This window comes from Fusarium solani (genome assembly GCF_023522795.1).
Source record: "Fusarium solani strain SB1 chromosome Unknown bctg00000001, whole genome shotgun sequence".
NCBI lineage: Eukaryota > Fungi > Ascomycota > Sordariomycetes > Hypocreales > Nectriaceae > Fusarium > Fusarium solani.
In genome coordinates this window covers 3,601,675-3,626,456 of record NW_027072156.1, presented here as the reverse complement: position 1 = coordinate 3,626,456, position 24,782 = coordinate 3,601,675, and the positions used below count along the sequence as shown (strand labels likewise).

The 24,782-nt window shown below is 54.4% G+C and overlaps 11 protein-coding genes across 11 annotated transcripts; 5 read left to right on the top strand and 6 right to left on the bottom strand.

The window, feature by feature from the left end:
• Positions 1 to 58: 58 nt before the first annotated feature.
• MRS44_003229 (uncharacterized protein) lies at positions 59 to 1,267 on the top strand (the record flags this gene model as incomplete). The annotated part of the gene is made up of 2 exons (XM_046275329.2): positions 59 to 155; positions 207 to 1,267. The coding sequence occupies 2 exons, from the start codon at positions 59 to 61 to the stop codon at positions 1,265 to 1,267; spliced, it is 1,158 nt and encodes a 385-aa protein (XP_046137340.1).
• An 80-nt stretch (positions 1,268 to 1,347) lies between these two features.
• MRS44_003228 (uncharacterized protein) lies at positions 1,348 to 5,777 on the bottom strand (the record flags this gene model as incomplete). Its single annotated transcript, XM_046275328.2, has 3 exons — positions 1,348 to 2,345; positions 2,404 to 2,675; positions 2,929 to 5,777. 3 exons carry the CDS (start codon positions 5,775 to 5,777, stop codon positions 1,348 to 1,350), a joined length of 4,119 nt encoding a protein of 1,372 aa, XP_046137339.2.
• A 1,138-nt stretch (positions 5,778 to 6,915) lies between these two features.
• On the bottom strand, positions 6,916 to 7,851 carry MRS44_003227 (uncharacterized protein; the record flags this gene model as incomplete). The annotated part of the gene is made up of 2 exons (XM_046275327.2): positions 6,916 to 7,646; positions 7,710 to 7,851. The coding sequence occupies 2 exons, from the start codon at positions 7,849 to 7,851 to the stop codon at positions 6,916 to 6,918; spliced, it is 873 nt and encodes a 290-aa protein (XP_046137337.1).
• Positions 7,852 to 8,959: 1,108 nt separating this feature from the next.
• On the top strand, positions 8,960 to 9,700 carry MRS44_003226 (uncharacterized protein; the record flags this gene model as incomplete). Its single annotated transcript, XM_046275326.2, has 4 exons — positions 8,960 to 9,028; positions 9,089 to 9,206; positions 9,265 to 9,564; positions 9,615 to 9,700. The coding sequence occupies 4 exons, from the start codon at positions 8,960 to 8,962 to the stop codon at positions 9,698 to 9,700; spliced, it is 573 nt and encodes a 190-aa protein (XP_046137336.2).
• Positions 9,701 to 10,360: 660 nt separating this feature from the next.
• MRS44_003225 (uncharacterized protein) lies at positions 10,361 to 11,822 on the top strand (the record flags this gene model as incomplete). Its single annotated transcript, XM_046275325.2, has 2 exons — positions 10,361 to 10,631; positions 10,681 to 11,822. 2 exons carry the CDS (start codon positions 10,361 to 10,363, stop codon positions 11,820 to 11,822), a joined length of 1,413 nt encoding a protein of 470 aa, XP_046137335.2.
• A 321-nt stretch (positions 11,823 to 12,143) lies between these two features.
• Positions 12,144 to 16,058, bottom strand: MRS44_003224 (uncharacterized protein; the record flags this gene model as incomplete). The annotated part of the gene is made up of 5 exons (XM_046275324.2): positions 12,144 to 12,237; positions 12,286 to 14,141; positions 14,469 to 14,618; positions 15,055 to 15,648; positions 15,702 to 16,058. 5 exons carry the CDS (start codon positions 16,056 to 16,058, stop codon positions 12,144 to 12,146), a joined length of 3,051 nt encoding a protein of 1,016 aa, XP_046137333.2.
• Positions 16,059 to 16,428: 370 nt separating this feature from the next.
• MRS44_003223 (40S ribosomal protein uS8) lies at positions 16,429 to 17,041 on the bottom strand (the record flags this gene model as incomplete). The annotated part of the gene is made up of 2 exons (XM_046275323.2): positions 16,429 to 16,688; positions 16,909 to 17,041. The coding sequence occupies 2 exons, from the start codon at positions 17,039 to 17,041 to the stop codon at positions 16,429 to 16,431; spliced, it is 393 nt and encodes a 130-aa protein (XP_046137332.1).
• Positions 17,042 to 17,603: 562 nt separating this feature from the next.
• Positions 17,604 to 18,240, top strand: MRS44_003222 (40S ribosomal protein eS12; the record flags this gene model as incomplete). Its single annotated transcript, XM_046275322.2, has 3 exons — positions 17,604 to 17,606; positions 17,742 to 18,054; positions 18,116 to 18,240. 3 exons carry the CDS (start codon positions 17,604 to 17,606, stop codon positions 18,238 to 18,240), a joined length of 441 nt encoding a protein of 146 aa, XP_046137331.1.
• A 267-nt stretch (positions 18,241 to 18,507) lies between these two features.
• On the bottom strand, positions 18,508 to 19,017 carry MRS44_003221 (uncharacterized protein; the record flags this gene model as incomplete). Its single annotated transcript, XM_046275321.2, has 3 exons — positions 18,508 to 18,525; positions 18,577 to 18,816; positions 18,877 to 19,017. 3 exons carry the CDS (start codon positions 19,015 to 19,017, stop codon positions 18,508 to 18,510), a joined length of 399 nt encoding a protein of 132 aa, XP_046137330.1.
• Positions 19,018 to 19,459: 442 nt separating this feature from the next.
• On the bottom strand, positions 19,460 to 20,769 carry MRS44_003220 (uncharacterized protein; the record flags this gene model as incomplete). The annotated part of the gene is made up of 4 exons (XM_065623134.1): positions 19,460 to 19,670; positions 19,721 to 20,002; positions 20,060 to 20,603; positions 20,706 to 20,769. 4 exons carry the CDS (start codon positions 20,767 to 20,769, stop codon positions 19,460 to 19,462), a joined length of 1,101 nt encoding a protein of 366 aa, XP_065479206.1.
• A 1,477-nt stretch (positions 20,770 to 22,246) lies between these two features.
• MRS44_003219 (uncharacterized protein) lies at positions 22,247 to 24,578 on the top strand (the record flags this gene model as incomplete). The annotated part of the gene is made up of 3 exons (XM_046268377.2): positions 22,247 to 22,362; positions 22,417 to 22,504; positions 22,560 to 24,578. 3 exons carry the CDS (start codon positions 22,247 to 22,249, stop codon positions 24,576 to 24,578), a joined length of 2,223 nt encoding a protein of 740 aa, XP_046137328.1.
• Between the last annotated feature and the right edge of the window lie 204 nt (positions 24,579 to 24,782).

The window sequence follows — 24,782 nt, the reverse complement described above, 5'->3', positions numbered from 1 at the left end:
AATCGGCTGGGATATTCTCTGTAGAGCCTCATAGATTATCTCCCCACGGTCAATCACAATGGTTAAGAGATCATTGGCGTCGGTGGCTCGGCCACTGGCCAACCTGCGAGCCCCTGCGCTTTCAGCCCGCCAATTCAGCTCATCTCCCGCCCATGGTATGTTGCCATGAAGGGTCCTTCTATCCATCCAACAGCTAAATATTGTAGGATTGAGCGCCATCTTCTCCAAGACCGAAAACGCCGAGCTCAACGAGGCCCTCGGTGAGATCCAGGAAAAGATCATTTTCCCGGCTTATCTCCCTAAGAAGCAGCGCAAGCTCGTCTTCGACCCCAAGATGCGCTCCTTCATCCAGCAGAACCCCGTCGTCATCGAGCTCGACGGCCTTGAGCACAAGTTCACCACCATCGACCGCTTCAAGGAGATCCCCAACTCGAAGAAGGCTCTCTCAGACGTCCTGAAGCTCATGGAGACCAAGGAGGACTGGAACAACCTCGGCACCCTGCTCGCCGGCTACAAGAAGGCCGGCATCCGCCTGCATAATTACCACTACGACAAGATCATCCGCAAGGCGGGACAGAGCAAGCAGACCTATGCCATCATCGAGTGCGCCAAGCAGGCCGACAAGACCGGCCTCCGCTTGACGAGGAAGAACCACCTTGTTCTCCTTCTGGCGAACATCAACAACAAGATCACTTTGCCAAGCGGGGAGGCGAACGAGTCTGCGCAGGCTCTGAGGTGGATTGAGCTGGTTTTGGACCTTATTCAGCGACCAGAGCACCAGACCTCGCGCACCAACCCCACGGAACGGCTACACCACTCCCCCGTTGTCCAAGGACTGCTCCTCTTCGCCCGAGCTTCGTCCATCAAGGCGCAGCAGGCGGCCGAGACCCCAGCAGAGGTTGACGTGCAAGCTCTCAAGGACAACGTCGAGTCCATCACCAGCTCCTGGGCTCGCCTCGGTACTGACGATTTGGTCAACTCCCCCGTCCTCGCCGACCTGAACCCCCGCTCTCCCCTTACCAAGGAGACCGAGAACAAGAACAACTTCCTTTCCGTCAACTTCTATATCCTCGCGCTGGCTCAGAACATCAAGGGCATGGAGCTGGCCCAGGAGATCCTCGGTGACGCTGCCAAGGACCTGACGCCTATCCGGGACGCAATGGAGCAGCACCTCAAGGACTTTATCAAGGCCGACCCACGCTATCTTGAACGCTGGGCCGAGACATACACTTTGACGACGGGCCGGGAGCCCCAGTGGTCGGTATAGACATGAAAAAGATATTTTAACGTTTGACCATGTACAATTTACTCTGTAACATCTAGCTTTTTTGTACAACATGCACCCTTCTATGGTAGAACAATGTACTTCTCCAGGTGCTTGGGGATGGCCCCCAGGAGCTTCTTCTCCGTCAGCCACTTGCGCGAGAATAGCCGGTCTGCGTATCTGTAGGCGCCGTCGCAGAGGACCGTGACGACGGTGTGACCCTTGCCCAGCTTCTGGGCCACCTCCTTGGCCGCCACCACGTTGAGCGACGAGCTGGCGCCCAGGTACAGGCCCTCCTCATCCAGGCAGCGGTACACCATCTCAATACTCTTCTCGTCGGCGATGGTCAGAGAGCCGTCCACAAGACCGATATCGGGCTGGAGGTTGTCCGTGATGCGACCCTGGCCAATGCCCTCAGTGATACTGGACCCCGTGCGCTCGATGAGCTTGCCGCCCGAGGAGATGTACGAGTGCAGAACACTGCCGGGAGGATCGGCGAGGAAGCTCTTTACCCGGCCGTTTGAGACCTCCTTGAGATACCGAGTGATACCGGCCAGAGTGCCAGCGGTACCGGTAGCGCAAGTGAAAGCATCGACCTTGCCCTGCGTCTGAGCCCAGATCTCAGGTCCCGTAGTCTCAATGTGCGCCCGGCGGTTGGCAGTATTGTCGAACTGGTTCGTCCAGACGGCGTTGTCAAGTCGCTCGGCGTGGCGGCGGGCCTGATGGTTGTAGTTCTCGGGGTTGTCGAAGGCGACGGCGGGGACGGGGTAGACCTCTGCGCCGAGGAGCCGGAGGAGGTCGATCTTGCCCTGGGACTGCGTGTTGGGCATGTAGATGACGAGCTTGTAACCCCGCGACCGGCAGACGTGCGCGAGACCGATGCCTGTGTTTCCGGCGGTGCCCTCGACCACGGTGCCGCCGGGCTTGAGCAGGCCGCGCTCCTCGGCGTCCTTGACCACGTAGAGGGCGGCACGATCCTTGACCGAGCCACCGGGGTTCATGAACTCGGCCTTGCCGAGGATCTCGCAGCCCGTCTCTTCGGAGAGGTGGTTAAGGCGGATGAGGGGGGTGTTTCCGATGGCTGTAGTGGAAAGTTAGCTTGTGTAGCTATCATACAGAACAGCACATGGGCGACAGACCTCCGGTAAGACCCCGAGAAACGCCCTGGGCCTGGGACACGGCGATGGTGTGGGCGCTAGGCTCAGCAGCCTTTGCGGCAGCAACGGCGAGCCGCCGGACGCTGTGACGGAACATTGGGACGGAGCAGGAGGATCGCGAGTTTCGGAAGGGGCCAATTGACAGAGCAGCAGAAACGAAAGAGTCCCAGGCGAGCGAGGTTGCTTTGTGGAGGGTTTTGGCTTGGTAAGAAGGGAAAGCGTCTAGATGTGGTGGGGCCGCAACCGGCGGGCAGCTATGGCGCAATCCCGGGCTGTCGGCGAGGATCCACACCGAGTTCCATGATGTCCTCAATGACACCATAACGCTCAAGATGACAAATTTTGTGAGATATGGATATTTGAATGATATATACGCAGTAAATATGAAAGATTTGATATCCTAGAAACGTTGATCATAAGTCTCTTGATCCAATGAGGCGCCGTCGACCCCTTGTCTTACTCCATGCTCCAGGCTCTCAAGAGGAATTCTGATCCGGCCGCACATACGGCGCTGGGAACAGTCCCCGAGAGCCCATGTATGTCCCAAAGTACCAATCTCCGTTCACGTCTTCAATTTCTTTGATTTCTGCCCCCCGAGGGAAGAGGAGCTCGTCGTCTGCTCCCGACTTGGGATACCATCCCCACCTCGCGCTCGCCTTCATGCCTACTCCGCCATCCGGAGGGAAGCTCTGAGTAAAGTTTGTCGAGCCGTCGCTGGAGGGTGCTGTTTCTGATACGTCCCTGGTGACGAGACGAGCTGCTGTCTGATCGCCGCGTTGCCATACCCATTTCTGAAGTCCCTTCTCGCGATGCTCAGGCTTGTCGGCTGGCTCGAATCGTAGCCCACGACCTCCAACTAAGTCCTGAGCGATGTACCTCCACTGCCCGATCTTTCCGTCAGTGAATCCGACAACTACCATTCTGTGACCGTGAAGACACCTCCTCCACCCAGCGTGACCGTTCTCAGGGCTGATCTGGCGCTGAGTGACGAGAGTGCCATAGCAAGAAGCACAAATGTCGTAATCGCCTGGTGCCGCATCTGGAACCAGAGAGCTTGTGCATTGATAGCAGTGATATCTTGCCTTGTTCGGGAGAATAGGATCCTGACAGATATCGCATCGTGTCGCGAATGCCAGGGGCTTGAAGGGGCCAGCGTTTGACGCATTGGGTCCTTTGAATATGGTCGCTGCTGGAGGTCTCCCCGGTGATCTTGGCGGGCTTCCTGATCTGCTTTGAGCTGGCTGTGTTGCCTCATGAGCTAATGGCAGCAGAGTATGTGTGCATGATCTCCCTTGATTCACGCAGTTGTTGCAGAAACCCCAATCTCCTTCGTTACAGACATCGCAGCGCCAGTAACACTCGTTTGTCCAGGCGGAACATCTGGCGCAAAACGTGCCGCTCTCTAGTCGATGTCGGGGATCGTCGGTCGTCATGGTTTTCCGGCCATCTGCGCCGCCGGGAGTGGCGCGAGGAGGTCGATACCGACTTGCCGTGAGCAGATGTGGCCTTGCCATCGAGGGGTCTCCTTTCTGCTGGCGTGTCTTTTCCCATTTGGACCAGGCACCGTAACCAAATCCAAACCAGTAAAGGCAACCCTTACCAGCTCGGTAGCAATCGAGACACATGTTCCACTGGCCGCTGGCGCAGATAGAGCAGTTGTAGTGAAGCTCATACTCAATGTGTGGTTTGTTGCACCGAGCACAGCTGATGGATGGCTCAGGAAATAGTTGAGACCTTGTTCTCTGATGTCCCTGTCCCGAGACAGTTGGGCTACTGACTGGACTGGCCACCGTCTGGTGAACAATCGTGAGGTCTGCAGGACGGGAACGACTACTGCGTCCTACTGTTTGTTCGGCGTGGCCAGTGGAAGACTGCGCTGCACCCGAGGTGTTTGATGTGTTTCCTTGCCGGTTGGCAAAAGACAGGTTTCCATTGTTGCCCGTCGACGCCGCAGCTTCGGATGGGTTAGGGAACGGTCCATGGTGAATAGGAGTGCTCGTGCTACGTCCCTCACTGAAGCTAGGCCGAGATTGAGTGGGATCTGAGGTTTGAGATCTCAATGTAAGATCAGTTGAAGATCGGGCAGCAGGTCTGGCCTCGTTGGTAGTTGGAAAGACTGGCGCAGTAGCACTACGGCTTCCGCTGGCGGTCCTGCGCCTTGTCCGTCGACCTGTGTCCTGTACCTCGAGATTTGCTGAAGGGTTGGACGGCGGTGGACGACTTCGCTCCTCGGTCTGGCTGGCAGCGCTGGCCGCGCTGGCGGCACTTGTTGATCTAGAATGAGGACGGGGCCTTCCTCTGGGTGCCCTGTTTCCGTCCGGAGCCAGCATGCGGGAGTCCGACTGCCCAGACTCTGTGTGCCGTGATGATGACTGATAGCTACTCCCGTTGTTCCTCCGCGATGTGTCTCCTCGCGCGCGTTCCCTCTGTCGTCGTCGGTACGCCTCGGTGATGCGCCTGCTGAGCTCGTCATCACGGCTCAAGTCGATACTATCCAAATCAAGTCCGTCTAGAAGGCCCTCTTCCTGAATCTGCCTGGCAAAGTCCTCGATTTCTCTTTCAATGTCTCGCTCGCTCATGTCAGCCGAGCTAATGAGCGACCTGATGGATGACTGATGCTCAATCTGGCGCTGTCTCGAGTCGCTTCGTCGATGTCTTCGTTCACCCTCAGACAGCTGGTCGGCGCTGTGACGGGCTCCGTCGTCTGTGCGAGGGCGATGTCCTGGTCGACGCTGGCGGCTGTCCAAGCTCCGATCTCTGCCCGACCTGCCTCTATCATCTGCAGACCGACTCTCACGTCTTCGTCGTGTTCTTGGGGGTCCAGATGATATTCCAGATTCCTGCAGACTCAGCTCTCTAACCTCCTCCACCAACCTTCTATCTTCTTCATCTGCGCGCCGCTCCTCGGCCGTTCTATGGGTGTTTACCCTGGGCAGCACCTGGTCGCCAGGCTTGTACTTCTTGGCCATCTCCTCCTTCTCCGCGGCCGACCGATCCTTATCCGGATTCGCAGCGATGTACATGTCCAGTAGCGTCACAACGGTGGCATTGTGCGCGGTATCTCGAACGGCGGCTCGACATGATGGGCAAGTAAAGATGTTGGCGCCGGGAACTGGCGGGTTTGGCGATCGCTCGGCCGTCGTGGCTTGAAAGGAGAACCATTCCTTGAGACAAGCGCCGCAAAAGGTGTGAAGGCAGTCAAGAAGGGTCAAAGGTCGGTATAGGAGCTCCGTGCAGATCTGCGCAAGGTTAGTGATGGGTTGGTGGTGATGCAAGATCAAAGGCGGGGAGAAGGACATACCGAGCACGTCAGCTCCTTTTCCAGGTCCAGGCCGGCTTGTGGAGGCTCCATTCATGTCACGGTATATAGACTACAGCCCATATTCTGGGTAAAATGGGATGCGCACGCAGGAGGAGCCTCCGCTGAAGAATGCAGCAGAGATATGTTTGAGGATACGAGTCCAGTCGAGGATGGGCGTTGGGCCGACTATTAGAGGTCATCCATTAGTGGGTGGCGGGGGTTGGTCTTGGGTCTTGGGGGCCTGGCCTGGGCCTGGGCATGGGCGCTACGAGAGAGGAAAAGGCGGAGGAAATAGCTGCATTGGCATCCCATCCGATGCCACACACATTTTTTTTCAACAGCGTGTACAAGACCAAAAAGAAGGCGGGAAGAGGTTGGGCAGCTACATGGAAGACGAGAGTTTCCATTTCCGTGTATGTCTGTGGAGCGTGTGCGAGGCCTGCGAGACATTTGACGTATAACCAACATGCTGTCCATCAGGCAATGATAGGCTATCCACAGAGCATCCCAAGATAGGACATTGGTCTGGCTTCGGTTGTTTACTTTCCATTCCCTCTTTGTTGACTCTTCCCTGACCTCATCCTTACTGTAATCCATTAGCCCGCCATTGCCATGAACCAACAGCGGGTTGTGGCTGTTCCCGTGTCATCATGCGGAGCCTTCCATCCCATCCTTCTCACTCACACCAACTGCAGATGTCCGCTTACAACATCCCTGGAGGAACCACTGCCTCCCCCCACCTCATGAACAGCGAGATGGTGTCGAGTGGTTGAAAGATACGATGCTGGTCACAAGGGCGGACACTTGATCGAGCCCGAGACATTTGGCACGTTTGATGTTTGTGGACCCAGAAGATATAGATATCTGTATGGATATGTTGAAATCCGTCTATGAACCATGGATATTTTCCTTGCCCATGTGGTAACTGGTTCTCACTGCCTACCTAACTATGCAGGATTGAATCACCTATTTTCGGAACTTACTATTGTTTCCACTACTTGCAAGCATAAACAAACACATTTCGCGTCCTGCGGTTGCAACGGGTCTGTATTGCATCTACCAAGGCTAATTCTGAGGAGGATTGCTTCCTTCGTAAGCCGCAGTGAGGCAAGGAAGCCATAAGCAGCCTCCAGCAATAGCAACTACAGCAGCATCGCCACCATCTCATCTCATGTTCTCATCCCATGCTTTCTTCATGAGTGAGTCCACTCGGCCTTCTTCTTCTCGGCAAACGCCTTCATGCCAATCTTTTGGTCCTGGCTGCCAAACAGGCTGTGGAACACTCGGCGCTCGTACTCGACGCCATCCCGCAGCGGCAGGTCCTGGCTCTTGTTGACCACCTCCTTGGCCGCCACGACGGCAACCTTAGAGTAGCCGGCGATGGTCTCGGCCAGCTTCAGCGTGCCCTCCATCAGGGCCTCGTGGGTAGGGAATGTCCTGGCGGCGAGACCCCACTTCTCCGCGTCGGCTCCGGAGAAGGACTTGCCCGTCAGGATGAGCTCCATGGCCTTGGACTTGCCGATGGCACGGGTCAGGCGCTGGCTGCCGCCGGCTCCGGGGATGGTGCCGAGCTTAATCTCGGGCTGGCCAAAGTTGGCGGTCTCGGTGCAGTAGATGAGGTCGCACATCATGGCCAGCTCGCAGCCGCCACCGAGGGCATGTCCGGACACGGCGGCGATAATGGGCTTCTTGACCTGGGTGGTGAGGTCGGACCAGGACTCGATGAAAGAGTTGGTGTAAGCCTCAGCAAAGGTGAGCGGGGCCATCTCCTTGATATCAGCACCAGCAGCAAAGGCCCTCTCGGAACCGGTCAGGATAATGACTGAAGTATCACTGGCGGCATTGAAGTCAAGGAGAGCTTCGTTGAGCTCCTTGATGAGAGGTGTGCACAGAGCGTTGAGAGCCTTGGGGCGGTTCAACGTCACTGATGGTGGTCAGTTTGTGAGATATTGATGCAGCAACCCCTCAATTGCAAGCAGAGGCTTACCTTGGCCAACGCCGGGCTTCGGCTGAGAAACCTGAATGAACTCATAGCTCTTTGAGCTGTATGCCCGAGCAATCCGGGGAAGAGTAGATGGCTGGAAGGGCACTCGAGCGGCCACAGGTCTCATGCATCGGAGGGCGTTCATCTTGACAGCTGTAATGAACAAAGGGAGAGCAAATTGCGATCAAAAAGAAACAGTGGTATGATTGAACCCGCTATGTGAAGAAATGAAGCCCTTGAATTCTCTCAAGTAGAAACAATTGACCGAGCGATATATAGCTGGAGGTTGATACTGAAGAAGCTTGGAGCTGGAGACGAGGGAGCTTAACTAAGCTCACAGTGACGCAACTGGAAAGCGTCGGCAAATAAGCCGAGGATATAGACAACAGCCGCCCATATCCATGGCAAAGCCGACGGCTTGGAACTGTCACGTGAATTGAGCCGAAGCAGCTATGGAGTTGGGAAATAGTCAATATGAACATTGGCTTTGAATATTCATGGTGTTTTCCAACCTCCGGATATTGATGCATCCATTTACCTCCTTTTCTACGCATGAGAGCGATGATGCAATGTGTTAGGCAGCCGAATTGGTTCTCATAGCTCCACTAACACCAGGACTTGACACGAACCGCAACCTACAAAGAGTGAAGCGGAGTTGACAGCAGAAGGTTATAGTGACATGGTCATGATGGGAACTAAACCATTTCAGAGCCTCATTCAAACCCCCAACCCACAGGTCATACACGTCCTACCATTTGAAGCTCCAGGGCTTGAAAAGGGAGATACATTGCTTAAAGTGGCATCTCGCGAAACGCGACCTACACGACGGACTGCGCCCCAATGACAGGTGGGGGGCAAGGGGTGTTTCTCCAAGAGATCCCCTAAACTAATTTGCCCCGGAGCCTCTGATTCACCAATGAGACGGCTCGTTTTCCAGCTCCAAGGGAGGCCACCCGGCGGCCAACGGTTCTTGCTGCGCCGGTAAAGGCCCGGTAGAACATTTGGGAACAGAACTGGCCTTACGTGGCTGCATCGCCAAAAAGTCCAAACGTTGCAAGTCCCCTGCTCGCCCTCTTGGATTCGCCATCCATCGCAACTTTAATCCTCCCATCAATTCTTCTTCTTCCTCAACAGGGTCATAGTCGCCGTTTTCTGTCCCGAGGGCTTGATCTTTTGTTTCTCGACCTGAACGACGCTGTACTGAGATTCCTGTTTCTATCGACCGAGGCGACTCGAATCGACACTTGTTCAAGATGAATGCGCCAGAGCCTGAGCAGACCCCTTTCGAGGCTGTCAGCGTCCACACATCCAAGATCGCGCGCGTATGTCTTCTCGAGGGCGAACCCACGGCGCAAGCGACTCCGTTGACACTTTGATTATAGCATTACCAAGCTCTGCTGGACCAGTCGACCCCCTTTGTCCTGTACCGATGGATCGGCACCGTTGTCTGCCTCTTCCTCTTCTTCCTTCGAATCCTGTTCGCGCAGGGCTGGTACATCGGTACGCCTTCATTCCAGGAAGCCCCTCTACGCCAAACCTTGCAACTAACATGGTATAGTTGCCTATGCGCTCGGCATCTACCTGCTGAACCTGTTCCTGGCCTTCTTGCAGCCCAAGTTTGACCCCTCGAACGAAGAGATCGACAATGAGATGGAGGATGGCTCCGTGGGCACTCTCCCCACCAAGCAGGATGAGGAGTTCAAGCCCTTCATTCGACGACTCCCCGAGTTCAAGTTCTGGTACTGGGCCACCCGAGCCATCTTCATCTCCTTTTTGTGCAGTTGGTTCGAGGTGTTCAACGTCCCCGTCTTCTGGCCCGTGTTGGTCATGTACTGGATTATCCTCTTCGTTCTTACCAGTGAGTTTCGACGTATCATGGATTTACAGCCAGATGCTAACCCCCCGCAGTGCGAAAACAGATCCAGCACATGATCAAGTACCGCTATGTGCCCTTCACTGTTGGCAAGAAGAACTACGCCAAGAACAGCTCTTGATTCACGACGGGAAGATTTTACGACTGATATTTTCTTCTTTCGGCACGACCGACCAGGGAAACCAACCGAACCTGGGACCTGCGTGTCCTGTATAAACACCGCGGCTAGCTTTATCAAGCTGCGCACTAATGCGATGTGTTGTGTGTCTCGGGGGGCGCTGTACTGCATGCAAATCATGAGGTGGGAGCGATGGATGGACGAAATCGAATGGGCGATAACTGGGATTGGCGATAACGGAACTGGGAGTTGCCTACGAAACAAAAACGTAGTTTTATAGACTTTGAATGGGCTTGGGACTAGGGCGAACCGAACGAGAGCGCAAGAGGCTCGAGTCTTGAGATGAACCATTTAATGAAAACGACATTAAACATGATAATTGGAATCATTCTTTTTCCTGCACTGAAGTGTTGAAATGGAAATCCAAGTGCTGGTTTTGGTGGTGGTGTTGACGCGACGTGGAGCTCAGCTCTGCTCTGACGGGCCAGCCTTGCGCCGCAAAGTCAGATTTCCTCGACCTTGACCTCAGCCGTGCGCGCGCCAACAACTTTCCATCAACCAACCCAACCAAACCCCTTCATCTGCGCGCCCCCTCCTCGCATCTTGGGCCTCGCCTTTGCCAATTCCTAACCTCCCCGGCGCCCATCGCCATTCGACACAGTCATGTCGTCTTCAGCTCCTCGCTCCGGCGAGCGCGTCATTCACCAGGACTTCATCGCTCGCATCCGCTTCTCCAATGCGCTCCCGCCGCCACCACACCCGCCAAAGCTGCTCGACATCCCCAACACGGGCCTCGCCAGTGGCCAGTACACGACTCCCGGCTTTGCATCAAGGCTTGCGAGGGAGCAGCCTCTGAACATCGAGGCTGATGCCGAGCTGGGCATGCCCCTTGACCTGGTGGGCATGCCTGGTGTTTTCGATGGCGACGAACGATGTGAGTTTCAGCTTTGACGATGGGGGCTGCTCATGCTGACTCTGTGTAGCAATTCAGGCGCCTGCTCATCCTCCTACTCTTCACCCTCACGATCGACCGCTCCTAAGACCCATTGCCGCCCTCGGAAAACCAAAGGTCGCCGAGGCCAACGTCTCCTTCCTTCGCCGAACCGAGTACATCTCGTCCACCGTCACGAAACGACACGATGGTCCTCTGCCTCGCGCCCTACTCACAAAGGCCAACAAGTCCCGTCGCTTCGTCGAGCCCGCCGCCAACTCGCCTCAGGCCATCAAGCGCAAGATCGACAAGGGCTTCGACATTGCCGAGCACGACCTCAAGGACCCCAAGCGCGTCAAGCATCCCTCCAAGAGGAACCTTACCGTTGTGGACTGCTCTCCTCTCATCCCCGATCTCGATGCCTTCCCCGACTCTGGTGCATACGTCACCCTCAAATTCCATCAGAACCCAGTAGCCAGCGAGTCCACCTATGATAAACGTCTGCTCAGCGGTCTGTTCAGGCCCATAGACCGAACGCCTCAGGAGGAAGAGGCGTACGAGTTGGCGCTCGCAGCCCACGACCAGGACCCTGTCAACAACCCCAAGCCCCAGAACTTGATGAACTACGACTACTACCTCGCGCAGTCAACCTCTGCAGGCGACCGCTTCCGCCGCAAGTTTGACGTCGAGAACCCCGAGCACAACGAGGAGGAGCTGTATACGCACGAGTCAGATGCTGGTGGCTGCTTCCAGTACAACCGACTCCGAGCGTACGAGACGTCTCAGGAGACGGAGCTCGACCACTCGACCAAGTTTGAGGAGGAGATTATCCTGGCGTACAACGAGGACACATTCTATCCTAACCAGAAGGCTGTCTACTACTACCCTGTGATGCAAAAGTCGGTCATCCGACCTCAGCGAACCAAGAACATTGCCCGCAAGATTGGCATCGCTGAGGAGGAGCAGATAGTGGATCAGCTCGACATCACGGTAGAGGATCCCACGGAAGTCATGAAGGAGGCCATGAAGCAGTACCGCGAGAACCCTCTGGGCTGGGGACAGGGTGAGGAGGAGGAAGAGGAGGAGCATGGACACCACGACGCCGAGGGTGAGGAGGATGCGCATCATAGTCCAGCAGCTCACCGCTCAAGATCGGCCTCTGAGGATCGTGACGCCGAGGGCGAGGAGGAGTAGGACTCCGATGTGAGTGGGCCGCGTATTGTTGTCGCTCAAGGTTGAGAGTCACGATCAAATCGGGGGAACTCAGAGAGAAGATGCATCCTTTTGGCGAATCCGGCGTAGGGCTAGTTTAATCATAGATTCCGGGCATAGTAAAATTCAACTTGTAACATGATGGATATATATCTATCCAAGACTCGTTAACTCGTGCATGGAGGTGATTCTGCTAGTGTAGTACTCGTGCTGTATATATCCCGACCCAACCTGAACGCCATTAAACCCATGCCCCATGTTCCCATATGCAATGCCATTCAAAGCCGTAATATCACAAGTCATTCAGTCGGTTCCCTCTGTTGTAGGAAGCTTCTTGTTGGCGCTGGCGCGATCATAGCCAATCACCTCTCTCTTATCATCTATCACCCGAGCGTACCTAGGCTTGTTAGCATCGTCTTCAGAAATATCCGCAGGAACAACTTACTCTAGCATCAATCGAAAGAACCACGCCTCCATGTCGACCTGACGGAAAGCTTGGTTCGCCCACTCCCGACTCGCCATGGCGATTCGCTCGCCCTCCCCGCGGGCAGTCTCCTCGCTGTCAAAGAAGCGTACTGCCTCGAGCCAGTCGTCACCCTGGACGCTGAAAGGCACGTAATGAGCCCACGGCCTGAGCCACTCGGCATGCCACTCGCGAAAGACGGCGAGCTTGAAGACGAGGCTCTTGCTACGCAGAAATGCGCCGAAGCGGCCTGAGAAGGCGTTGCCGTCCATGTCGAGAAGGTACTTGTTGCGCCAGGCGTCCTGCTGGTCTACAGCATCGGTCACATTGAAGAATGCCCTCTGGGCCTCACAGTCGCCCGGGTCACACTGCCCAATGTGCGAGAAGTGCACATCAACGAGGTCGCGGTATTCGCCGCGGGGCACCTCGCTGGCGCCCCAGGGAGGTGTGCTCTGGCTGGTGAGGATGTGGGCTTGATCGCGGGCGTTGAGCTTCTGAACAAGACGCTGGCGGTGCTGTCGTCGCCAGCGGCCGTCGCGGCTATATCCTCCTGTCGTGGAGCCGCGCCAGTACAGCTTGCTCTCCTTCTTGGCCCATTCCATGTCCATGTCCTCGTCGTACTCCACCTTGCCGGCCCAGTCCCAGGTGGAAGGGTAGAGGAGGTCGCTGTAGGACGAGATCTTGGATTGAGAAAAGATAGGGAATAGATCTTGGACGATGCCGTATGCGTTGGGACCGCCAAAGAAGCCAAACGTGGACTTGAGTGAGGGCGAAAGGCAGATATCGGACATGGCGGTGGTGTTGTATACAAAACCGAGGTCGCCCATACCGTACCTGCTCCGATAATCGACGCTCTCATCATCCTCGATAGCCCGGGCTGGGGTTTCTGGTGGGCATGAGAGGCGGGAATGGGACCAAGTTGACTGATGCGGAAAGAAGTTGAACCGTGAAAGAGTCGTCTCCTCAAACGACTTTCCATCATGAAGCTCCGAGTTTGTCTTGGTAAAGTCGTTGGCGGGTTTCTCGACCGCAAAAGCTGCGGGCATGTACTTTTCTTTTGCCGTCTTGACCAATCTCGCCAGATCCTCGTGGGATAGAATAACTCGGGACTCGTCGTGAAAGTTGAAAGCGAGGTCCATGTCTGGGAGATATTGGAGAAACTTTGTCATCATACCCTTTGTGGCATTCTGCTGCCATTCGACGCCATTCTGAATATAAGTGATCTTGTGATCACGGATCGACACTCCAATCAGGCCGTTGTCGAATCCCAATGCCTCTCTAGCCCGTGCCCGAATAGTCTTGGGCCTGAGACCCCAAAACGGCGTGATTAGGTCGTAAATGTTGTCAAACTCATCAATCAGCTTGACCCCATTGTCCTTGGCGAACTGATACCACTTGTCAAAGTGAGGTGGTGGTGGCATTCCATATCGCCGACGGTACTCGACAACTGCCTCCTGGAGCGACTTGGATTGCCGGGCCTTGACCTCTTCAAACTCGCGCTGCGCATTTTTGACGAGATATGTGATGGGATGCACCCCTGATTCAGGAACTGCCTTGGGGTTCGGGCTTCCTTCAGTCGACGCCTTATCTTCTGTGCCTTCTGACCCTGGAGTTGACTGTGGTTGTATTGGTGCTTGTTCCTGTCTTTGTGTCTGTACCTGGTACTTCCCAGATTGATCCGGTGGTATCCGTAGCAGTGTGTAGGCGCAGAAAAAGAAGAATACGAGGGCAGCAACTGAAAAGAGCTGCCGTCGCTGAGAAGCTCGAAAAGATACGAGGGACCACATCTTGTCGATGGCACTGTGCCAGACAGAAGTAGGGGTCTCTTTGGAGATGCGCTAGAGTCTGTTGGAATCAGTCAAGTGAAAGAATCATGATAAGATTAATGCGTAATGGTAACAAAAGTCACACGTCTTGCCATCCAGACTCGACGATGAAAACGACGTTGAAAGGTGAGACGAGTTGGCGTTGGGGCGTTCTCATTGGACAGGCTCGGATAAAGAAAACAATGGCTTGGTTCTCGATCGCGTTGCTACAACGACTTTGGCTTGCTGACCAGATGCAGAGTCACGTGACTGCGATCTATCATGAGGACCTAGGTAGGTAGGTAGGTAACCTCATTGAGAATGAGATTCTGGTAGTTGGTAGCGAATGAACTTTGGTACCAACATCCATAACTTGATGAACCACTTCACTAGTGCTTGTACTGTACCCTTTGGCCTTTTTCCCTTCTCCTTCTCCTTGCCTTTGTCTTCGCTCCATGCACTTCCAGTCCAGGGTTGGATCGTCGGGCAGCGACTCAACTTGTGGGGTCCCTACATATGAATATGTAGCACCTCACTGGCGTCAGTACCAAGGTCGTCTTCGTCGTAGTAAACCTTCCATCTCGATCATTCGCCAAACCGTAATTCTGAGAGTATCTGCCATAAGATGACACAGAAACACCATGGCTTTCTGCGAAACTTGCGGTGGTAACAAGGTTGTTAATGGTATTCCATGTCCGACTTGTAGCGGCAAGGCCGCCTCGGTAACCAGCTGCGCCTTCTGGCGGGTACGTTTGGTACTCACTTGCTGCCTCCTGGCCCAATTTTGACATTCATTTTCTAGGTAGAAACACTGAAAAGTTTTGAGATGAGGGATGACGAGTTTGCTGTTTAGGTTGTATAGCCATTTTAATCCTACATATCCTTGGATATTGCCTGCCTAGATTACATCGATTTCTCATGCTCCGATTGCTGTGCCATCACACACCTCTACTGCTCTCCTTTGTCCATACAGACTTGGATGCCACGGGATATGCCAAGGACATATAAGATCGGCCATATCCACTAGGATTCCCACCCCTTTCCAGTTCTCTACCCGCGATGGTACCAAGCAAAACCCAGCGAGCCAAAAGAAATCCAGCTGCGCTTGCACAATCTCTGAAGAGAAGGCGCATCCAGTGTCAGATACGTATTCATACACGATGGCATGGTAATCTTCGCTTGGCGAAATGTCGCGTACGGCACCGTCTAGTCTTACTTCTGGTACTCTCATCTTCCGGGGTAGCGTATAAAGCTCTTCGCCGCTTATCATCATCCAGCCGTAGCACCTCCTGAAACGAGGGGGAGTATTGTATTCGATCGCGCCAGGTGTGTCTCGAAATGATTGCCTCTCACGACCCCCATCGGAGAAGGTGTGAAGGTTAGCTAATGCATCACGATGTGTTTGCGGTTGTGGATGTAATCGAATAGGATTAGAAGAGTTTTCGATCGCGAACCGCATCATCTCGAGGAGGGAGACATTCTGACATTCTCGCTGAACTGACCAGTATCGTGTGCCCTCTGGAGGTTTGTTGTCCCAGAACTTGATAATCAGCACATCACCACCATGAAACGCATGCACCCGAATAAACCTACAACTTTGAGCGCATATACGCACTCATCAATCGCGACTTTCCAGACGATGCCATCAACCCCATAGCCTAGCAGCCTCTTGAAGTTGACCTTTCCCTGATGCTCAAAGTGCCCTAGACGAGGCTGACGGAAGTTTCGCCAGGCACAAGAGCTTACAGCTTCGCTCATCGGTCTCTCATCGAGGAATGGCTGCTGTTTGGCCTTATGGCATCTGGCCTCAAAACGTGCCAGCCAAGGGCTAGGCTCTGGCGGCTGCCAACTTATACGCTCAGTTAAAGACATGACACTTGATGCTTGTTGTTCGTTGGCCATTCTTGACATGTATGGAAGCATACCTGAGACCTCAGGTACCCAAGCCATGATGGACAGCCCGATGGTCCGGTAGAACATAAACCCGCAATTCCAGGTTCAACATCAGCTCCAGGTTACAAGACATCACGAGGGATAGTAGTATGGCATGCAGAATATCAGCGCAACATCGGAATTGGGTTGTAAGATAGAGTTGGCGTTTGCACAGGCACAAAATACACATGACGTGCCGACATCAACTTCACAGTGGCCATCTGAATCGGTGAATCTGAGCATCTCGTCAAGGTTCAATTCTAGTGCTCGCGTGTGCGACCAGCTCCATAGCTATAGTATCGCATCGGTCATTGTCATCATAATTCCCCCCAACGCCGAGAATGCCAGACTCTTTTTCGTCAAAAACTTTTTTGGTTACCCGTCCCGTTTAGTAGAAGAAGCCAATGATCTTGCCAGAGACGTGCTTGCGTCGGGCCTCCTCGTGGTCCATGATACCGGCAGAGGTGGTCAGGATGACGTAGCCGAACTGACGGGCAGGGAGCAGCTTGACAACCCACTTCTCGAGCTCGGAGAGGCGGACGTTGTAACGGGGGGAGATGACACCGGTCTTGTTGAGGCGGCCGTTGAGCTGGACGACGATCTTGCCGGAGCGGTGGTCATCGACCTCCTCGAACTCGCCAATGTAGCCTGGGATAACGAGTCAGTTGATGTGTCGAGAGACTAAACGTTAGACGTCATGGGTAAGAAAAATCAGAAAAACGTGTAAGATCTCCGAGGTTTAATCTATCGGCAACTTATAGGGGCTGGGTCGTGGTGCGGTATCGACGGTAGCCCTAGTTATCATGCCGAACAAAGGAGATTGTAGAAGAAAGGAAGAAGAAAAAGAAGAAGAAAGTCCATGACCTACCGTGGCGCTGCATGACCTGGAGGAACTTGATGATGACCTTGGAGGAAGGTCGGATCAGGACCTGACGCTTGCCAGCCTTCTCGGCATTGTTGATGGCGTTGAGAGCGTCGTGGAGAACGGAGGTGCGGACCATTTTGGCGGTGTTTTGAGGAGATTCTCAAGTCGGGACGGGAAATGAGGTATCTGCCAGGGACGAAAGCCAAGTGTTAGCCCTTCCGAAGGCTCGTGAGCGTGGAGAGTGCCCTCAGCGACCGCATCGCGAGGGTTCTGCCGCCCAGTGCTGAAGAGAAGAGCGTATCGAGAGCTCACGGCCGGCGAGGCCCTCGATTGCTCTCTCCTGCCATGGTGAAAGGCATCATCCTTCTGATTTCGAATCGCTGTTCGGCGTCATCAGTCATACATACCTCGTTGAATTTGACGTTGGTCGTTGGTTGAGAAGAGAAGCACGCGTTGTGGGCAGAAAAAAAAGTCGAGATTGGGGTGGGAGTGTGCGGTGTGCCCTGGTGGTCCGTGCACGTAAAAATGCCCTAAGGGTACAGCGCACTCGGTCGTTTAGATTTCGGCAAATCACCGTGGGACTGAACGAAGACACTTCCAGATCACGACTCAAACCCCCGTCCTTCCAACCTTTTTTCTTTTCCCCTTTGATACACATAGAAATCTTCGAGGATCGCCCGACAAGAAAACAAGCCAAGATGGTGAGTTTGACGATATCCGACGCCCCTTGCTGGCCAATTGCCCGCGCGCCCCGCGGCGGGACGGTTTTTGCGACGGCGGGGTGTGGGAATTTTACTTGGTGGCACACGGTTTACTGACGAGTTCTCGCGATGTAGTCGGACGTAGAAGACAACACCCCCGAGGTCGCCGATGTTGTTGAGGTTTCCGGCGATGCCCCCAAGGGCCAGATGTCCATTCTTGACGCTCTCAAGGGTGTCCTGAAGCTCGCTCTCATGCACGATGGTCTCGCCCGCGGCCTCCGAGAGGCTTCCAAGGCCCTCGACCGACGACAGGCTCACATGTGTGTCCTGAACGAGAACTGCGAGGAGGAGGCCTACAAGAAGCTTGTTGTCGCTCTCTGCAACGAGCACAACATTCCCCTGATCCAGATCCCCGATGGCAAGCAGCTCGGCGAGTGGGCTGGTCTCTGTACGTGGCATTGGAACCGAGAGGAATCAAATGGGTGGAAATGCTAACATGACATGTCTAGGCGTCCTCGACCGTGAGGGCAACGCCCGCAAGGTCGTCAACTGCTCTTGCGTCGTCGTTAAGGACTGGGGTGAGGAGTCTCAGGAGCGATCCATCCTCCTGAACTACTTCCAGACCGAGCAGTAAGGGATTCTCTGCGGAGGGCGTTGGGCAGTGGAAGGGGTATAGAGTTGCGGGCTTGGCTTTCGGGGCCGCTTGACAACACGACTTCGCGGTTGTTGTACTCTAGCCACTTCGGTTGGCATCTGAACCACACACAAGGCCTTACGTCTCATGGCCATATTGCATCGAGAGGAATAAAAAAAATTGGGCATCATTGGTTTTGAAATTGTGTGTGCTGTTCCTGTGATTGATACATTGGCGTACATGTGTATGTCTGGTGGTGAGCTTCATCTACTTTCGTCCTTCGACCTAAACCCATCATCAGTAAAATGCCTTCCCAAGCGTCAACCGTAAACTCACCATGATGATATGATACCCAAACTCAGTCTTGACCTCGACAAACTTGGGGCTGGCCGTGGTGCTTGGCTCGAGGACAAAAGCTGCCTCCTCAAACTTGGGATCCAGGCTGCCCTTGGTCTTCCATCCAAGCGAACCGCCCTGCCTCGCCTTGTCCTCGGAGAACTCGCGCGCGACCTCGTCAAACTTGACGCCCTCGTTGAGCTTTGCCAGGGCCTCTTCCTTCTTGGCGTGCTTCTCACACTATTATCCCGTCTTTGTCAGTAGCAATGTTCCCCCTCTGAAGCTCATTCATCGACTCACCAGGATGTGGCGGACGTTGATGCTCTGAGCACCCTTTGCCTTGCCGCCTCCAGCGTCCTTGCTATCCTTGGTCTTTTCGCTCTTCTCCTTTCCTCCCTTGCCTTTGCCCCCCTTGTCGCCGCCCTTGTTAGTTTTGCCCATCTTGTCGCTCGAGTTGTCGTGCTAGAGAATGAGAGAGAAAGATGGCTATGGCGGTGGGATGTTGAGCTGGGCCTTTTCTGCCCCGCCATGGATGGACCCTTGAGGATTCCAGCTTGTGACGCAGCCCTCGCAACCCCTCATGTCATGAACCGAGCGTCACTAGGTATAAGCCAGGGGATATTTACATGGTTTCTATGATTGTCATGAATTCTTTTTACTACAAATATTAGGAGGTCTGCGGTATAACCAACTCCATTAATTAGACAGACCCTCGTGCTTTAGCACCTGGCTCTTGAACATCAGACCCTCCAACGCCATCTTCCTTGATGCCAGACCCTTCCACAGCATCCTCTGCTACACGTTCCGCCGCCAATTGTTTGCGCAAGATACGATCCATGCGGTGTGCCTCTTGGTTATTCTCCTCCTGGGCCCTTTCCAACTTCTAGTTCAGGAAGCCCTTGTCCCCCAACTTCTTCTTGACCTGCTCCTCGGCGTACTGCGAATAGAGACCCCAGTCGTCTATTTGTGAGGGTCGTGGGACCATCTCGAAATCTTCTATCGGCGGCTGTGTCTTGACCCTCTCTAGTATTAGAAACATACGGTCTGTCTTCATCTTCTCATAGAATCTCTGTCCGTATTGGGCCAGTTTGTATCTGGCTCGAGTAAGCCAACAGCAATTGCAGTCCGGGCGTTTCGTACTTACAATCCATCGTATCGAACGCCGTATCTTGGGGCAAATGGGCTGTTGAGATTGTGTCCACGCAGAACACGCATAACGGTGCCGACTTTGGTTATGAGTGATACGTGCATATCTGCCAACCCACCGTTTCTGATATAAGTGGTTGTATCCTTCAGTACAGGGTCCTCGAACTCTTCCCCTGTAAGAAGTGGCAGCGTATCACCGCCGAGATTCCCTACAGTGGGTGTCTCGCGTGGGTTGTCAACGATGCCATCTCGTTGAGCGCAGGCCAGATTCAGCCACCAACTATGACATATCCATTAGCAAGCAGGCCAAACTGGCCATTCCCAGAGGATGTCTTACTGCCCTGGCTTGAATGCCGCGTCTCTATCGATTTCTTGCAGTGTCGTGATATCTTTGATCCTCCATTCTTCGCCAGGGTTGCTGACCCCGAAATCTCTCTCTACCCCTCTGAGTCTACCCGTCTTGGGGAGCTTGAGATATCGGGAACTTTGGATGCTAAAGTAGCGTTCCCGGAACCGAGACCTCCATCGCCATTCGAGACGCTCTGCTAGCCTCACGTCCCTTGCGTATCTGTCAGGTTCGTCCATAGGTCGTTTATCGGGGTCAGTGATATCGGCGACGAGTCTATCGAGACGGCCTCTCTCGATAGTCGCGAGATCCATTAGGGGTTCCTTGTTAGCCTCGTCTCGGAGCGCCGCGGCCAGAAAACCCATGGCTTCTTCCCATCGCGGCCCAATCTCCCCTCTATCGAGACTTTCTCGAATAGAGTCGGAAAGCTCGAGTATAAAGTCTTCATCGAAGGTGGCAGTGGACTGCCGGCCATTACCGCTGCGTTTCTCGACATTATCAAGACCCGAGACGCGAACGATGTTGGATAACTGGCCTAATCTCTGTAAGCCCATCTGTACCGTCATGCCCGAGTTGCGCTGCTCACTTTTGCCGGAAGCCATCAAGCCAGTTCACTGAGATTTCAAATAGCCAGTACCTGCCACGGTGCAGTAGAGGTGAGCGGACAAGGGTACCTGGGCCTCATCAGCGTGGTGGAGCATTGAGGAATCCTTGGCCAAAGCCTTAATGTAACCCTTGACGAGTCGTCGTAACGGGAAAAAGATGTATGTTCATACCTGGGGAATGGATGTATGTTGACAATATTGATGCTAGAGATGGCGAGCATCTCAAATTGGTCGTTCGGTTGGATCCATGAAGGGCTCCCTCGAACAGCCAGTCGCACTTTCGCTTGAATATAGAGTCTTACGAGCCACGTGCCGCTGTCTCTTTCCTCACCACCCGTCTTGACTACTCATGATTGACATGTCAGATGCCGTCTCTATCATGCAGTCACCCGAAGGCGACACGGCTCAGACAAAAGCAAGTCTGTAGAAACTACGGGAGATCGGGAGCCTGCCGCCAAACACCACACTACGTACAGTGAGGCATATTCACCGCCTCATGGAACGTAGTCATGGAGAGCAGACGGGACTCGGATGAGGACCAAGGGGAGGGGAGGTTGGATCACGCCTTGACGCGTGCGCAATGGAAGACATCCTTGCAAAGTCCGCGGCTTCCCGAGCAGCCGAGCTGCTGTCTTGGCCAGAAGCAGAGGGCAAGACTTGCCGCTGAGAATCTTATGTCTTGCCGGTCGCTTATTGATGCGCAAGCGAGGGAGCGGAAAAGGAAAGCCATGATGCATGACCAGATTGGCTGGTTGGGCTGGGCTTGTTGGGTTGGAGAATGATGGATGTCTTGCACATACCCGATTATTCCCTGTCCAAACATGACAGGATCTATCACACCACTTGAGCAAACATGATGCAGTCTTTGGGTAGCAGGAAGAATTCATTTTGGTGGCATGTTGATTCCAGACTGGCCTCGAGCTGAACGATCGCCATAGCACTGCTCATAACTCAATGTGATTCTTCAAAAATCTAACCTATCTTCTGATCTGAGTTGTCAGTTGAACATTGGTTTGTCCCAGCGCCACCCGTCTCTTGGCGAACGTTAATGTGAAAGCCAGCTGATGATTTTCGTTGCTTGTCCAGGGTGCAGCTGAAGAGTCGTTCGTTTCCTTGCCATGAACCGCCTTCGTCTAGACAGTTACGCCTCTGTTCGTGTTCGGAGCTCGCCATAGCATTGCGGCTTCTCCAGACTCCATTCTTTGGGGAGTATTCTTGTCCGCTGCCCCGGAGAACCTAGGGAAAGCCCCTAATCAGTTTCAACCTTAAGCAAGGGAATATTCATATTTCTTAAGCAGGATATGTTTATCCAGCAGGAGAACAGATAGTAGGAACAGTAAGTACTACGGATACTACGCCAACCAATGCGGTCTTCACCGCCTACCAAACTCGGCACCAGCCTCCAGTGTGGTTGGCGTCTGTGGCTCACCGCCTTCTCTATCTGGCCGTCGCAAAAGTACTGCCGGAGAAAAATTCCAGATACCAAAGTTGCCCCACCAGCACATTGTATAGATGGCATAAACACAGCTATCGCACGACGCGTTGAGCGTAATTCCCAAGCAGCGCAGTCATCATGGCGGATCAAACTCACTATGCGACGCGCGGAAGTGCCTCTTACACCAGGTCCATCGGCATCAGCCAGCGGGTGACTCCTCTGGCGATACCGTGGACCGGTGAGATGCGTACCAGGTATGAGCTTATGCCTTGATGCTGATCGCAATTGGTGTTCTGACCCGACTATAGGTTCTCAGACTTTCAGGTGAACGAGATCAAGGAGGATGGCACTGTTCTTCATCTTCAGCACATTGGTATACCTGACGAGGAGGCACCTGTGAGTGCGCAATCTCTCCTGCAACGCATGTTCAGCATATTGAGACTTTATCTAGGTTCAAGAGACAAAACAGGAGACCAAGGCAGAGACATCAAACGGAGACTCGAAGAAAGAGGAGTCCAATGGGAATTCTGAGAAGCAGGCTAGCGAAAACACAGAAGCCAAGCCCGCCGCGCAACCTGAGCAGACCTACGATGTCTCACCCGAAGACGTGGCCACTCTCGAAACTCTAACCGACCAGCGTTTTACGCAGGAACTTGTGGAGCTATACAAGGCTGGACCAGGTGCTGACCATGAGAAGAAGAAATCTGTCACCTCAGAGCCCATGGACGACAGGCCCAAGCGTGGCCAAGTACACCAAGAGATCCGCCGCATCTTCAGGTCCCGGATAGACACCAACACGACTGACCTGGGCGCCATTGTCGCAACGTTTATCCCTCCACGCAAGGGCAACAATAAGAAACGCAGCCGTGCCCCTCGCGGCAGCCGCGAGGAGAAGCCTGCCGGCGAGTACCTGCACTTCACCTTGTTCAAGGAGAACCGCGACACCATGGACGCCGTCAACCAGATTGCCCGATTCCTCAAGGTCAAGCCCCAGGTCATTGGATACGCCGGCACCAAGGATCGCAGAGCTTCGACAGTGCAGCGATGCTCTGTGCGCTACATGCGGCCCAGAAACCTCCACGGTATCAACGGGCGGCTCTGGGGCGTGTCGACTGGAGATTATGAGTACAGTGACAAGCCTATCTACCTGGGCCAGCTTCTCGGAAACGAGTTTGTCATTGCTATCAAGAGCTGCCAGATGGTCGGTCAAGCCGATGAGTCTATTGAGCAGCAAGTTGAAAAGCTGAAGAAGAATGTCGAGCCCGCGCTCGCTCACATGGCTGAGCACGGCTGGATCAACTACTTTGGTCACCAGCGCTTCGGAACCCATGATATCGGCACACACCAGGTTGGACAGATGATCCTGGGCGACAAGTACGAAGAGGCCGTCAAGGCGCTTCTTCACTACGACGAGGAGATCGCAAACAAGGCAGAAGCAGGGGAGATCCCTGAGGAGCCCTCCAAGAGGGATGAGTACCTCCGGAATCAGGCCTGTATGCTCTTCCTCACCGACAAGGACGTGGATAGGGCTATCAAGATCATGCCTCGTCGCTTCTCGGCTGAGAACAGCATCTTTAGACACCTGAACCGACAGGGTGCTCAGTCGCGGCGCGACTTTATCGGCTCCCTTGTCCACATTACCCGCGGCCTCCGTTCCATGTACCTCCACGCCTACCAGTCCTACGTCTGGAACCACGCTGCCAGCCGTCGTTGGGAGCTCCACGGCACCAAGGTCATCACCGGTGACCTCATAATCGCGCCGACCGAGAACACGCCCCTCGTGAGCGGACAGGACCAGGACGGCGACGACATTGTGAACCCAGTCGACGACGATGACGACGCTCCTGTGCGCGCCCGCCCCCTCACCGCCGAAGAAGCCGCCAGCGGCAAGTACACCATCTTCGACATTGTCCTCCCTACCCCTGGCTACGACGTCGTGTACCCCGACAACGACATGGGCACCTTTTACGAGGAGTTCATGGGCCGCCCCGAGAACGGCGGCCTCGACCCGCACAAGATGCGCCGCATGCGCCGCGAGTTCAGCCTGCCCGGCCGGTACCGCAAGATCATGAACCGCTTCCTCGGAACGCCTTCGGTCGAGGTGCGCGCCTACTCAGACGACACGGAGCAGATGCACCCCACCGACGTGGACGTCATCAAGGCTGCCAAGGGTGCTAACAGGAAGCGCTCTCGCGAGGATGCCGATTCTGAGTCGGTCGCCAAGAAGACCAAGGTTGAGGGCGAGTCATCGGCGTCTACGGACGTTGAGATGAAGGGTACGGACGCGGAAGAGGGCAATGGAGAAAGTGCCCCTGTCGCTGAGGATGCTGCTGAGAAGGCTCCCGCCGCCCAGCAACCCATGAAGCTTGCTGCAGTTGTCAAGTTCCAGCTAGGACGTAGTGCTTATGCGACTATCGCGTTACGAGAGCTCATGGGTGATCCCCCGGAGGAGACAACTACGGAGGCATAGAAGGGAGTATACAGTCGATATGGGCGCCATGTAAGGAGGCAAAAAAATACATGTATCCAAGAATATGATACCCATCTATTGTGGGATAGTACATAGAAAGGCTACGCGCATAAGCGCGAGATGGGAGATTCCCCGTCCTTGTCAGGTTTTGCCGGTTTCCAACACACAATCTTTCGTTCTTATTCAGCCAGATCCTGACCGTGC